Source organism: Chiloscyllium punctatum, chromosome 2 (assembly GCF_047496795.1).
Source record: "Chiloscyllium punctatum isolate Juve2018m chromosome 2, sChiPun1.3, whole genome shotgun sequence".
In the NCBI taxonomy this organism is placed as follows: Eukaryota; Metazoa; Chordata; class Chondrichthyes; order Orectolobiformes; family Hemiscylliidae; genus Chiloscyllium; species Chiloscyllium punctatum.
In genome coordinates this window covers 61,589,111-61,605,001 of record NC_092740.1, presented here as the reverse complement: position 1 = coordinate 61,605,001, position 15,891 = coordinate 61,589,111, and the positions used below count along the sequence as shown (strand labels likewise).

The window sequence follows — 15,891 nt, the reverse complement described above, 5'->3', positions numbered from 1 at the left end:
AGATAAAAATGTATTTTCAAAATTACGGAATGAAACACAAAGAACAGAATATGTAATATCCACAGAACTCAGTCTATCCAAACTAGACTTAATTACGCTGTACCGAAAAATATGTGCCACAGTCCCAGTAAACAAGCCCCTTAAAAATAGTGAAACTGAAAGAGGTTTAGAAGTCGAAATTAGAAGTGCTAAAGGAGAGAGAGTTGCACAGTCTGTTTCCACACAGCCCACTGCTGAACTGAACTAACAACAAGAATTTAGCTTCCAGGACTGACCGCTCCCCTGTCATTAGAACATAGAACATAAAGTACAGCACAGAACAGGCCCCTCGGCCCACAATGTTGTGCCGAGGTTTAATCCTAATGTAACTTAACCTACAAACCCCTCAACTCACTGCTAACCATGTGCATGTCTCGCAGTCACTTAAATGTCCCCAATGACTCTGCTTCCACCACCACCGCTGGCAACACATTCCATGCATTCACAACGCTCTGCGTAAAGAACCTACCTCTGATGTCTCCTTTATACCTTCCTCCTAATATCTTCAAACTATGACTCCTCATACCAGTCAGTCCTGCCCTGGGGAAAAGTCTCTGGCTATTAACTCTATTCCACTCATTACTTTGTACACCTCGATCAGGTCTCTTCTCTTCACTCCAGAGTGAAAAGTCCAAGCTTATTCAACCTTTCTTAAGGCAAGCCCTCCAGTCCAGGCAGCATCCTGGTAAACTTTCTTTGTACCCTCTCCAAAGCCTCTATCTTTCCTATATTAGGGTGACCAGAACTGGACATACTATTCCAAGTGTGGTCTCACCAGGGACTTGTAGAGCTGCAGCAAAACCTTGCAGCTCTTAAACTCGATCCCCTTGTTAATGAATGCCAAAATACCATATGCTTTCTTGACAACCCTATCCACTTGGGTGACAACTTTGAGGGATCTATATATTTGCACACCAAGATCCCTCTGTTCCTCCACACTGCCAAGAATCCTGTCTTTAATCCTATATTCAGCATTCGTGTTCGACCTTCCAAAATACATCACTTTCCATTTATCCAGGTTGAACTCCATCTGCCATTTCTCAGCCCAGCTCTGTATCCTGTCTGTCGCACTGCAGCCTGCACTAGCCCTCTACTATCGATGGCACCTCCAACCTTTGTGTCAGCTGCAAACTTACTAATCCATGCCTCAACCACCTCATCCTAGTCATTTATAACAACTACAAAGAGCAGAGGCCCAAGAACAGAGCCCTACGGGACCCCATCAACACTGACATCCAGGCAGAAAACTTTCCATCTACAACCACTTTCTGCCTTCTGTCAGCCTGCCAGTTCTGAATCCAGATAGTCAAATCTCCCTGTATCCCATACTTCCTGACTTTGAGTGAGCCTACCATGGGGAACCTTATCAAATACCTTGCCGAAGTCCATATTCAGCGCATCCACTGCTCGACCGTCATCGACCTGTCTTGACACCTCCTCAAAGAACTCAGTAAAATTTGTGAGGCATGACCTGCCCCTCACAAAGCCATGCTGACTGCCTTTAATCACACTATGCTTTGTCAAATAGTCATAAACCCTATCCCTCAAAATTCTTTCCAAAGCTTTGCTGACCATAGATGTAAGACTGACTGGTCTGTAATTGCCAGGGATTTCTCTATTACCCTTTTTGAAAAGAGGAACAACATTTGCCTCCTTCCAATCCTCCGGTATGACTCCGGTGGAGAGGGAGGAGGCAAATATCTTCGCCAATGGATTAGCAACCTCCTTTCTTACTTCCTGGAGCCGCCTGGGATAAATCTGGTCTGGCCCTGGGGACTTATCAATCCTAATGTTTTCCAAACTTTCTAGCACATCTACTTCATACAGGTTACTTCTAAAGCATGAAAGCTGTGGCCTAAAGTCGTCTCTGTGTACGTATAAACAAAAAGACCTCCCAATACCCTTTTTCTGTACCAACCCAATGCTTTGGAGCCCAGCCCGTTTACAACGCCTCTTGAATAAAATCAAATATCCTTGCGAAAAGGGCCAGTTTTGTGACAACTCCCTAACTATAACTGCCACCTCTCCTTCCTTTCATCTTTTCCTCTCTTTCCTGGGCATCTTATGTCCAGAATATTTAACATGGAGTATCGCTTTACTACTGTGATAGCCATAACATAGTTATTCCACGTGGCCATCAGTGCCCATACATCCAGGTTTTTTTTTAAGCATACTCCCTGCATTCACATACATGCACTTTAATCCGGTTTGGAATGATTTAATTTCTGCCTTATTCTGAGACCATCTATTTTTTCTCTATTCTAATGTTAACTGTCTCTCTTCGTATTTTGTGCAGCTGGTGTTGCTTTTCTGATATTCTGTCCTCATTCCCATGTCTCTGCTGATGTCGTGTCACCCTTCCCAAACAGGCAGATGATTCTGGAGGAACTCAGTTGATTATAATCCATTCAGGTGTTCATTTTTACATGTACCATCTCCGCCAGGAATCTAAAGCCCTCTCTCCATTACTTTTCTAGCCACATTCATCTGTCTTGTCTTGTTTGTATTCCTGTGTGGCATTGGTGGGAGTCTGGAGATTACTGCTTTTGAGGTGTTGCTTACTAATTTTCTACTTATCTTCCTAAATTTTGACTAAATCCGGACCAAGTTGCTTGCCTTTCCTATGTCATTGGAACCAGTGTGGACCGAAATCTCTGATTGCCTTCTCTGAGAAGAAGCTGCTGTGATGTACCCTGGCACCAGAGAGGCAGCATATCATTGTGATATCATCTTTAGCTGCAAAAACATTTGTTAGTTCTCCAAACTAATGAATTTCCAATGCTGCCTCTCTTCCAATCTTCTAGCTTTCTTCCTCAGAAGTTTATGGTGCCATGGGCTTGCTGGTGCTGCACTCCTCTGAAGAGCATAATGGAGAACTGCTTAGCGAGCAAAATCATGTGGGACTCCTGCACTATGTTTTTGGACTGGTTTGCAGTCGTCTATTCCCTATGTGCATGCCACCATCCTAGGCTATGAGCAGCTCCCTAAGCATGAAACCTATGTACTCTTCTGCCTTGTAAATGCATTACAGTGACTTGCTGCCACTTCAGCTCTGAACCCAGAACCAAGTTTTTGTAGCTGCTGCTGATTGTTGCACATGTGCCTGTTTAAGTCACATGAAGTGTTCAACACTCCCCATAGACGACACTGCAGGCATTTACTGTGCCAAGTTGTCTCTACTATTATTAAGTTATGGAGATGAGTGGAAAGTGCAATTACTCTCTCATTGTCACAGAAAAAGGAAATGAATGAATGAGTAAGTTGGATACTTGAGGGTAAGAGTTAGAACCGGTTCCTGTCGGATGAAAGTTTCTTTAAAAGAAAGCAAATGACCACCTGTACCTCTACTCAAATTGCACTCAAGACAAAGTTGCCCCAAGTTGCTGTGTCTTTGTTCTGTGACTAAAGAAAATGCTGAGACTGGTTACAAATTGAGATGAAAGACTTTGAACTTTGAAATGTAGGTGCAGTGACACTTGCTGTACGAGCAAGCTTTTTCATCTCTGGACTAAAAGGACCCCTTTTGCACCTTTTCTGAATATGTCACTGGCTAACTCTTCCCCATCTGTGTCATAAGGACTGCAAGAAATGTTGAACCGTCTTCTGGAAGGCCTGAAATCGCAGCTGCAAATCACATCTCTCAAGTTTTCACAACATGAAGCTTTCATGCTAATAGATCTACCTACATTACCTAGGATATATCAGCCAAATCAGGAATTTGGCACTGCTTCAATGTGTTTCTAACTGACAAATGCCACATTTGCATGAGAAAGTAATATTGACACTTTCAACACTATTCTCTGAAAGACCATATCAATTTGATTCGTTGCTGACTTAATGGGATAGCAATACCTGCACAACCAGCAGATGGCAGAATTTGAATTCAGTACCAAAATTTGAATCTAAAGAGTCTCATGATAACCATAAAATCATTGGTTTTTCCCTCGGACAATCAACAATCTCGTTTGCTAATGCATTTTAGGGAAGGAAACTGCAATCCTTACCTGATCTGGCCTACGTGTGATTCCATACCACAAATGTGGTTGACTCTTAACTTCCTTCTGAAATGGCCTGAGGCAAAAAAAAAGTGCAAATGCTGAAATCCAGAATAGATAGGCAGGAGGCTGGAAGAACACTACAAGCCAAGCAGCATCAGAAGGTGGCGAAGTTGATGTTTTTGGTGTCCTGAAGAAGGGCTACACCCGAAACATCAACTTCTCCACCTCCTGATGTTGCCTGGCTTGCTGTGTTCTTCCAGCCTCCTGCCTGGCTACTTCTGAAGTGGCTTAGCAAGCTACTTAGAGTCATAGAGATGTACAAGGTCACCCCTCAGCCTCCGACACTCCAGGGGAAACAGCCCCAGCCTGTTCAGCCTCTCCCGATCGCTCAAATCCTCCAACCTTGGAAAATCCTTGTAAATCTTTTCTGAACCCTTGCAAGTTTCATGACATCTTTCCGAAGGGAAGGAGACCAGAATTGCACGCAATATTCCAACAGTGACCTAACCAATGTCCTGTCCAGCCGCAATATGACCTCCCACCTCCTGTACTCAATACTCTGACCAATAAAGGAAAGCATACCAAACGCCACCTTCACTATCCTATCTACCTGTGACTCCGCTTTCAAGGAGCTATGAACCTGTACTCCAAGGTCTCTTTGTTCAGCAACACTCCCTAGGACCTTAGCATTAAGTGTATAAGTCCTGCTAAGATTTGCTTTACCAAAATGGAGCACCTCTCATTTATCTGAATTAAACTCAATCTGTCACTTCTCAGCCCATTGGCACGTCTGGTCCAGATCCTGCTGTAATCTGAGGTAACCCTCTTTGCTGTCCATTACACCACCAATTTTGGTGTCATCTGCAAACTTACTAACTGTACCTCTTATGCTCGCATCTAAATCATTTATGTAAATGACAAAAAGTAGAGGACCCAGCACCGATCCTTGTGGCATGCCACTGGTCACAGGCCTCCAGTCTGAAAAACAACCCTCCACCACCCTCTGTCTTCTACCTTTTGAGCCAGTTCTGTATCTAAATGGCTAGTTTTCCCTGTATTCCATGAGATCTAACCTTGCTAATCAGTCTCCGATGGGGAACCTTGTTGAACGCCTTACTGAAGTCCATATAGATCACATCTACTGCTCTGCCCTCATCAATCTTCTTTGTTACTTCTTCAAAAAACTCAATCAAGTTTGAGAGACATGATTTCCCCCACAAAGCCATGTTGACTGTCCCTAATCAGTCCTTGCCTTTCCAAATACACGTACATCCTGTCCCTCAGGATTCCCTCCAACAACTTGCCCCCCACTGAGGTCAGGCCCACTGGCCTATCGTTCCCTGGCTTGTCTTTACCACCCTTCTTAAACAGTGGCACCACATTTGCCAACCTCCAATCTTCCGGCACCTCACCTGTGACTATCGATGATACAAATATCCCAGCAAGAGGCCCAGCAATCACTTCTCTAGCTTCCCACAGAGTTCTCGGGTACACCTGATCAGGTCCTGGGGATTTATCCACCTTTAACCGTTTCAAGACATCCAGCACTTCCTCCTCTGTAATCTGGACATTTTGCAAGATGTCACCATCTATTTTCCTACAGTCTATATCTTCCATATCCTTTTTCACAGTAAATACTGATGCAAAATATTCATTTAGTATCAGTCACTAAAAACTGTCCAAAATAAAAGGATTAGAACCATTTATGTTACATGTTGTCGATCTGCGCATTAGAAACAATAATGGAAAACATAGTTCTGTAGATCCTGCAGAGCCCTCTTTACTAACATCTGAGCTCCAATGCAAAAGTTGGAGCATTTGTCTCCGATTAGTCAAGCAGCAGCCTGATAATATACTCACTGAACTGTATCTTTTAAAGGTATAATATTTGAGCTACCACTGTCACTGTCCCTGGGTATGTCTTTTCATGCCAGCAATATGACCAGTTGAGGTGGAGGCACAATGATGTCATTATCACAGTTGGGAGGGAGTTGCCCTGAGAATCCTCAACATTGGCTCTGGACTCCAAGCTAAATGTGAGCAAGGAAACCTACTGATTATGAAATGCTCCCTGACAACTTCTGTGCAGCTCACATTTGATGTCTCCCAAATTCAAATCTGTTCAGTCATGGACTTTCATAGAATGATCTGCCTGTGCTGTATGTTCAACTCTTGGTTTACACCTAGTGCTTATACTTGCATCAGCCTTCCATTCTTCTCCCTTTGACCTAATCAGCACATACTTAAAATCCTTCTCTTTCATTATTGTACAGTTTCTCCTTAAGTGCTTCTATATTAACTCCATCAACTGAAGGATGTGAAGGTCCTTGAAAGGTTGTACAGGAAATTTGCCAGAATGCTTTCAAGAATGAGGTAGTTGCACTGCAAAGCTAGGTTGCAAATGCTGAGGTGGTTCTCCCTCAAGGAAAGGGAATTGAGAGATCCACTAGTGATTCAAAAAATCGTTCCTTTCATGACACAAGGTTGAGTGCAGATTTAAGGTATTAGGCAAAAGGTAATTGGGAGGATGTGAGGAAGAAAATTACCAAGCTGTGTAAAGAATGTCCTGGAATACAGTAACTTGGAAGCTGGTGGCAGTGGAGATAATCGATCATGTCAAAAGCAAATTAGAGCACCTGAAAACAAACTTGCAAGGTTGCTCAAAGAAATGAGCAAGAGATGGAACTCATTAGATTGATCTTCAGAGACAGCATGGACTCAATGGCCTCCCTCTGGACTGTTAAGATTATGTTCTGTGCCAGCAAAGTCGATATTACCACTTTGTTCTGTCTGAGGTTTCACATGTTGGATTTATTAGTTGACAATATTTATGGCCAGTAACTTTGGGCTCTCCTATGTCGAAATATTTTGCTTTGTCGTCATAATCAAACCTGTTCATGATTTTAAAGATATGAGTACTTTTTAGTTTTATTATTTCTAACACACAAGCTCCTCTTTCAGTGTCAAGTTTATAAATCATCTTTGAACTTCTCTAGTGCTTCGTTTTTTTTTAATACAAACTGCTTCAAGAAGATCAAAAATCTGCAAACTCCTCAGATGTGGATTCCACTCCTGTCACAGTATTGAAATAGTCTCAAAGTTACAAATAACATTCTTCAACTGTGATCATGATGCACTATTTCTTGTTACTGTTTAACTTCTTTGCAGTCTTTTGACATTGTAAACCACACTGTTTTTCTAATATACCATTCTCCCTGTGTCTGCGTGGGTTTCCACCGGGTGCTACGGTTTCCTCCCACAGTCCAAAAATGTGCAGGTTAAGTGAATTGGCCATGCTAAATTGCCCGTAGTGTTAGGTGGAGAGGTAAATGTAGGGGAATGGGTCTGGGTGGGATGCGCTTCGGCGGGTTGGTGTGGACTTGTTGGGCCGAAGGGCTTGTTTCCACACTGTAAGTCATCTAATCTAATCTAATCTAAAAATAGTGAAGCTGCCTTTGATTTGGTTCCATTCTTCTGTATTTAATTGTACTGCATTTACAGAAATGACTTCTCTCTTACCTCGCACACTTACCTCTGTGATCCTCTGAGAATCTATTCTTGGGACTCCTGCATAATATTTATCTAAATAATGATTTCTTGGTGACAGCATATCAGATTCCATATGTATATTGCCCTCACCAAACTCTACCCTTCTTTTCAGTCTGTTTGTTTGACACAGACCTTAATTATGTTCAATGTCCTCCAATCAAACAGAGCTATGAAGCCATTATTTTCCTCTACTTTGCCACTGATCCCAACCCCTACCCCTCTCTAGACTTTCTCAATTTGAAGCTGACTTTTTACACCCTCCACTTCCTACTTTGTGTTCAGCTGAGTTTCTGACCACTTAATCTGTACACTGTGAAGGCTGTTTCCATGCTTGTGACATTGTTCATTTCTCACTCCATCCACTTCTGAAACTGTTACATGCATGTGTGCACATGTGCGCACAGATCTCCAGATCAGACCACTCCAATGCTTCCTTGGCTAGTGGCCCACTCTTGCAAATCTGCTGCCCATATCATAAGATAAGCCAAGTCACACTTGTGCATTTCAATTGGTTCTGTCCTCCAGTACTTTCAATTGAACATTGATATTGTCATTTCAAGTTTACAATCCCTCTTTCATATTCCAGAGTTTCTAATTTCAAGTGTTACTTTGCCTACCTTTTCTTTAGTACTGTAGTAATTAATCAATTTTTCTATAGCTGCAGTTTTCAAAGGCAATTTGCAGTTCTTGTTGTAGTTGCTGCCAGATTTTACATTCATTAACTAAATGAGCACTGGCCTTTTCCAAAATTCACTACACTTTCCAGACTAGACTCTTTATGGAGTGTTGCCTTATTTACAAATGGGATTTACAGAATTCTCACTGACACTCCTACCTCTCCTTCCTAATTATTTTTTCCTATCTGTTTATTCCAAGGCGACTGTGCTTATAATTTCTTTCACTAAACTGCAAGCTCAAAATTTAAGGGGGAAATCTTTTGGAAGAGGAAAAGCCCATGATGCATTTCCTTGCAGTTTAATACAAGTGGGTTCAAATATTGTTCATCCTGATTTTTATATTGTTTCTAACAAGTTCTTTTTCTCTTGCTATTTCTATCTCCTAGTATCTTGTGATTATGAACAATTTCTTTTTTGTCAGAAAAGCTATCTCTCAGATGCTCGGAGCTGTCTTTTTTTCAATTGCAATCAATTCATCAGCAATTTTCAGCATGTGCACACGTTGGAGCAGTAGGTCAGTTTCACTACTTGTGCTCATCCTCCACCCGAAGGAAAACATCAGTTTCAATTTGAGAAACTTCACTGTAGTCAAGTGGGTTCATGGGCAGCTTATCCATTTTATATACAACCTGTTTGCTCACTGTAAATAAAGTAGAACTGTATTGAAGTCAAAGTACAAGCAATTTTCTTTAAGTATACATTTAACTCAACACAACTATATAGTATTTTAGTAATTGTGCATTTTCTTATCTCTCGATTTGTCACTTAAGTTAGAAGTTTTTTTTCCATTTCTAGGTAAGCGAGTGCAGATTCGTAAACCAGCACCAGGCATCCCAGATGCTGTACCTGAACGGAAACGGTCAACTCCCATTAATCCTGCAAGTACAATAAGGAAGTGCAATATAAACAACAGTGTTTCTCAACGATCTTACAGGGATAGGGTAATCCACTTATTGGTCTTAAAACCCTTCAAGAAACCGGAGCTTCTGGCCCGATTGCAAAAAGATGGGGTCAGTCAGAAAGATAAGAACTCTCTTGGACCAATTCTGCAACAGGTCAGTGGTTACAGATATTTTTCCCATTCATCACTCTTCAGTCCAGTTCTTGGCTGTCAATATAACTGAAGTTTTGATTAATCCACTATATCTCTTCTAAATGCATTCTAATGTGTTTTGCATGCTAATTTTAGAAAGTTTAAACTTGCATGCAACTTAGATTCTCCAGCTAGAAGCAAGAGTTAATTCAACAAAACTATATTGAATCAATCTTCTTTAAAAAATCCTTATTACAATAGTTAAGGTAGTATGAAAGAGTTTTGTGAAATATTTCCTCTTTAAGCAACATTTACTTTAGTTTGTTTTTTATATATTTGTAAAATCTCTTGCATTCTGTTTTTATAGTCCTGGGTAGTTGTCTCACATTCTATGCTTTCTGTTTGTTTGTTTTTTTTTTATTCCAGTTACATAACCATAAGGCCGCCATAAATGTGATTATTTGTAGGAAATGGTTTGAATTATAGACTCACCAGCCACTGTATTTGGGAACTTAGCAAAATTGGATTGCAGAATCTTTTTGGCTACTTTGATTTCATGGGAGAAGGAAAGGAATTCTGTGAATGGAATATGTTGACTGGTTGGAAGAAGTTACTTTTAAACTGGAAAATGAAATGAGGTGAGGTTGTCTTGAGGGGAAATCTGCATCTCAAGTGTTTGAGGAAGAGATTGAAGTAGCCAGTAGGAGTAAGGCTGGAGGTAGTGGACTTGAACCCAGCAGTGAACTAAAGGTAATTTGAGCTGAGGGAGACAACTGATGAAAACTACGTCAGTTCTTGCTACTTTCAAGGGGAGTGGGTTCCTGATTGTTCTTGTGGGGAGGAGTGTGGTAGAGGTGCAGTGGATTGGTATTGGGAAACGTATAATATTTTTCATGTTTTACTTTGATCTTTTCACTTGGCGGCTGGGACTTCACTGGTGTCAGTGATCCATGCATTTAGTGTCCTCAAGCTGTCATCTTCTAAGATTTGTTCAGATTGCTTCATTTCTTTCCTCCTTTATGGAATAGATTCCTGATATTTGTTCTGATGAGTGATTGAGAGTCATGGCGAACTGTGTATTACTATTTATCATATGTGCATTCAGTTTTTGAATTCTGTTTGCTCAGTGATAGAGGGAGAAATGCAGTATGCTCTGGGCAGTTTAGAAAATTATCATAATCTCACCACTACATTTGCCTTTCCTACTTAGGATGTGGTATAAATCTTTGCAGGGTCATGGCTGTCATAGTGTAACTATATATCCTATAAACCTCCAATGCCAACGGACTTGGTTTTGGCTATGTTTGGAAGTGTTGGAGGAGAGGATTTGGAAACTGCAGTATAATGTAGCCTTTTTTGACTTCAGGACAACTGTCCCATATGCTACTACTGCTTACTGCGAGGTCAACATACTGTCAAGTATTTTGCACAGTTTATTTATAGCCAGAGCAATTTGACTTCAGAAATAAAATTTAAATTGTTTATATGATGAGATATTGTATACATCCATTACTTGTGTGTACTATTTTTGGTATGTATGGATGTATTTTTGTTTTAAAAAGGCAGGAACATTATGAAATAATTGCATTTGTGTTGGAGGTGTGAGAAGAACAACAGTTTGGGACTGTCCATAGCAAACGTCATGCACGTAGAGCTTTCTTTTCACTGTGTTGCAAGTGGGAGGTTGAAGCCAAATGCAGCACTCAAACCAGGTAGGATTAGAGAGAGTAGGCTTGGGCATGTAAGTACATCATGTCCTTATTAGGATTGAGAAACTGATCTCTGGAAGCAGGAACATTTGGTCCATTTTGGGAAATGTTCAGAATTGAAAAATTTGAGGTGAAGTGTTGTGAAAAGTAATTTTCTGGTGTTGAAGCAAAATTGTACTGTTTGTGTGGCTTTGAAGAGCTCTAAATGGTAAAAAGGACCACCTCTGGACAAAAATAACAGTTGAATTGTGGCTGCATTTACTGATTTACTGGAAGCTTCTTTAGAATCTGAAGCAGTGATTGCATTTTTAATTTAAAGCATGAATTTGATACTGGTATGTATCATTTTAAAGGAGAAAATAAATAATTATCCGTGCTATCGAAAGAATATCTTGTGTATCAGTATTCTGAGTAAACAGTGTTAACCCCCAAGATGCCACAATAAATGTCAGAAATAAAGACATGAACAACCTTTCTTGAATTTTAACCCACCCCTTCCCCACACTTCCTAATTTGCAAGGAATATGGCAGCCCTTCCCTGACAGCTGCATGATAGTGAAGGCAAAAGCACAGGAACTGCATAAGGAGCAGCAGCAGGAAATGAACCTCCGACAGAATTTTGAAGAACTGCTGCTTTTGAGTTTTGGTGTAGTGAGGATGGTAGTAATGGAAGTACAGGCTTGTCGGTTGTGACAATATGTGGCAGATGAAATTTAAGGCAGAAAAACATGAACTGATACATTTTAGTAAGGTGAATGTAGAGAGGCAGGAAGAATGTATTTGTAAACCCAGGGTGCTAGAATAAAAGCAACATTAAAGATATTAGGGCAAGTTGAGTTATGGCTTATAGGGAATATTGGATTTTGGACTCATTGGGAACCACTTCTTAACAAGTTTGATTGTCCACTGAGGAAATTCTGTCACAGTCATAGGTTGTGTGACTAATGAGCCCAATCCTAGAGCTACATCGCCTGGATCTTCTGCTTAGGAACCCTCCAACCACATGGGATGAATGTAGATTTCTCCAGCTTCCTCATTTCTCCCCCCTCCTCTTTCTCCTCCTCCTCCTCCCCCCCCCTACCTTATCATTATCTCAGTCCCAACCCCTGGATTCAGCACCGCCCTCTTGACCTGCAATCATCTTCCTGACCTCTACGCCCCCACCCCCTCTCCGGCCTATCACCCTCACCTCCTCCCGCCTATCCCAACTTCCCTCCCCCCTACCCTTTATCTCAGCCTGCTTGGCACACCAACCTCATTCCTGAAGAAGGGCTTATGCCCGAAACGTCGATTCTCCTGCTCCTCTGATGCTGCCTGGCCTGTTGTGTTTTTCCAGCACCACATTTTTCAATTCTGGTCTACAGCATCTGCAGTCCTCACTTTCTCCTACATCTGTAACCCCACTTTTGATCTAGAAGTGATCCTTGGCCTTGTTCATCGGCATTTCATTCTCAGTTTCTTTTCCGTATTTCCTCTTGCCTACAAGTGTTCTCATAGAATTTTGCCTCCTCTTATAGGAGTTCACCTCAAATCAGTTGCTTCTGAAAGATGTTCGATTTTTTTTTTGAGGGAAGCCCTCAGAGTCTTTGACATATTTCCTTTGCTCTCCTCTCATTCAAATGCCTTCCTTGAGCTGGGCAAAGATGATTTGCTTTGATAGTCAAAATTCAGGCATCCTTAGCATGAGGCTGACTCAGTAGAGTTGGTTTCAAATGATCATGGCCTCGATGCTGATACCATTAGCTGTCTCAAGGATGCTGCTGTTTGTACGACTGTCCTCCTAACTGATGCAGAAAAACCATAAGTTGGCGCACTCAGATCAGATGTGATGTTGAATATCCACATCAATATCAGCTTTAGATGAGAGGTAACTTGCCAGATAAGGAACATATTCCTTGTTTGAGAGGAGTTCTCCATTGCCATTAACAGGGAGACGTACCAGAACCTGACCTGGGTCAGCTTGAAGGATTTGACTCTGGGTTCATATGGAGATGAATTATTCAGTTAGCTTCTGCAAAGGCATTAAGTGAGGCTTGCGACTCTCTTCTGAGAGAACAGAGATGACATTGTCTTTCACTTGTGGAACTTAAGTAATATGACTTTGCTGCCATTTTCTCAGATTTTGACAGAGTGAGGTTAAAGCTTTTATGTCTACAGAATGGGCCCATTGTCCACACCATTGGGAAGTATGTTCTTGACAAGATGAAGAATGCTGGCGATAAAGATGGAGAAAAGTATCTGGGTGATCACACATCCCTACTTGACCTCAAAGGAATCTTATCATATTATACTTGGTAAAGACTACAGACATCTCATTGTGGAGGAGACATAAGATGTTGATGAATTTCACTAAACAGCCACCCTTTGACAGAACCATCCATAAGCACTACTTGATTGACTGAGTCAAAAGCCTTGGTCAACTCAAAGACCGTATAGAATGGCTAGTGTTGTACCTGGCACTTGGAGTTGCCAAGCAGTGAAAATTATGATGTCCATAGTTCCACAGGTTGATCGGAAGCCATGATGGCTTTCAGCGAGGATTTCCTAAGACTGGGAGAAGTTTCATCGTGAGGATTTGGGTAGTGATCTTCCTGGTGTTAGAGTGTAGGGAGATTCCTTGTTTGTTTCCACAATCCACTTTGTCTCCTGTACTGAAGACGGTGACAGTGGCAGCATCCCTGAGATCAGAGTATTTTTCTTTGTCCCAGATTTTCAGGAACAATTGTTGGAGATCTACTCCTTCAAATTTGAAAATTTTTACTGGAATCCATTTACTTTTTACGGCTTTTCCATTTTTAAGTATCTAATGGCACTTCAACTGCTGCCAGTCTTTGTGGGAGTCTTAAGATCATTGAGGAATTGGGGCTTTCTTCAAACACACCCTTGTCAATGATTATGTGGTGGTTCAGGACTACTTCCAAGTGCTCTCTCCATTGGATGTTTTCTGTCTCTCAATCTGGTTCCATTCTTACACTGTACCAGTTTGAGGTGAAGCGTGTTGGGTTCTTGCATTGCTTTGATGGCACCGAAGAAACCTTGAGCATCATGTTTGTCAACAAGGAGTTGTAGCTCCTCAACTCTCAGTCCAGTATTTGATTTTGATTTCCCTCATTCATCTTTGTAACTCTACCTTTTCCTTGACTAAATTCTCATCTTTACTTTGCGGGTGATGTTTTGCCAGGCATGGAGTGCTTTCCTCCTCTCTTTTCAATGAGCTCTTGAATGATGTGGTCATTCTCATTGAATCAGCCTTGCTGTTTCCTTCTGAGGCCCTAAGATCTAGGAGAAGAATTAGGCCACTTCGCACAACGAGCCTGCTCTGCCTTTCGATCATAAATGGACTGGCAGGAGGCTGGAAGAACATAGTAGGCCAGGCAGCATCAGGAGGTGGAGAAGTTGATGTTTCGGGTGGAAGAAGGGTTTTACCAGAAATGTTGATTGCTCCACCTCCTAATGCTGTCTGGCCTGCTGTGTTCGTCCAGCCTCCTAGTCTATTTTAGATTCCAGCATTTGCAGTTTTTGTCTCCTGCCGTTCAATCATGGCTGATTATATTTTTAAGTTTCATTATCCTGTTTTCTCCCCTTGCTCATCAAGAACTTATCTATCCCTGTGTTAAATGCACTCAATGACTTGGCCTCAACACACTTCTGCCACGGTGAATTCCACAGATTTGCCATCCTCTGCAAAAAAGAAAATTCCTCCTCGTCTTAATTCTAAAGGGTTGTCCCATCACCCTGAATGGTGCTTTGGGTTCAAGTCTCTCCTACTAATGGAAACCTCTCAACATCCACTCAATCCAGAGCGCTCTCTATTTTGTAAGTTTAAATGAATTCCTGCTCATTCTTCTAAACCCAATTGAGAACACTCCGAGTTTTCAACCACTCTTCATTTGACAAGCTCTTCAATACTGGGTTCAATCTTACGAACCTCCCTTGGACCACCTCTGAGGGCCAGCACATCTTTTCTCAGATACAGGACCCAAAAGCGCTCAATATTTCAAGTGCAGTCTGGCCACAGCCTTTTACAACCTCAGCAATAAATCCCTGCTATTGTATTCTTGCCATCTTGAAATTAATACAGACATTGCATTTGCCATCTTAACTGCCACCTGAAGTTGCACGTTCACCTTAGTCCTTACTCAGGATTCTCTTAAACCTCTTTGTGCTTCAGATTTCACAAGTCTTTCCCCATTTAAAAAATAGCCCACATCTCTCCTCTTCAAACCTAAGTGCACAACCTCTCACTTTCCCATGTTGTATTCCATCTTCCACTTCTTTGCCCACTCTCCTAGCCTGTTCAAGTCCTTCTGTAGCATCTCCACTTGCTGAACATTGCATCTATTCCATCTTTGCTAAGTCTGAAAATGACAGTGCCTTCAGTTCCTTTGTCCAGATCATTAATATATAACACAAATTCTATTGGGTCCCAACACTGATCCCTACTGGCTGCCATTTGGAAAAAGATCCCTTTATCCCCCCACTATCTGCCTTCTGCAAGCCAGCTTTCTTATTCAGCAGCCTCTTGTGCAGCACCTTATCCTGGTTACTTCACAGCATGAGATAATGGTATTCGACTCTTAAACAGAGCACAGGAAATCTTATAAATGAATTCCTTGGATGGTTTGTGAAGACATTTGTTGGAAGTCTGCTCAGCTCTTGAAGCTGCTCAGCATTGAGCTCCCTGCACTAATTCTGCATGAACTGCTTCTGGTGGCATTTTGATATTGAGCAATAGATCAACCTGTGGTCTGTCTAGCAGTCCTCTGCAGTGGTAATTACCACTGCTTTGGTAACAAGGATATCCTTTTGGTTTCAGAATTCAACTATGACGTAGTTGATCATGTGCCAGTGCTTTGATCATGGATATCTCCAAAAAATGTTGAACT

At 41.6% G+C, this 15,891-nt stretch overlaps 1 protein-coding gene across 2 annotated transcripts in view; it reads left to right on the top strand.

The window, feature by feature from the left end:
- Positions 1-15,891, top strand: part of ell2 (elongation factor for RNA polymerase II 2) — a 110,955-nt gene that overhangs the window by 54,972 nt on the left and 40,092 nt on the right. For both annotated transcript variants that reach the window (XM_072583240.1, XM_072583249.1), the window contains one exon: positions 9,059-9,318. In XM_072583240.1, coding sequence (XP_072439341.1) covers positions 9,059-9,318 — 260 coding nt within the window. The remainder of the gene's footprint in view (positions 1-9,058; positions 9,319-15,891) is intronic.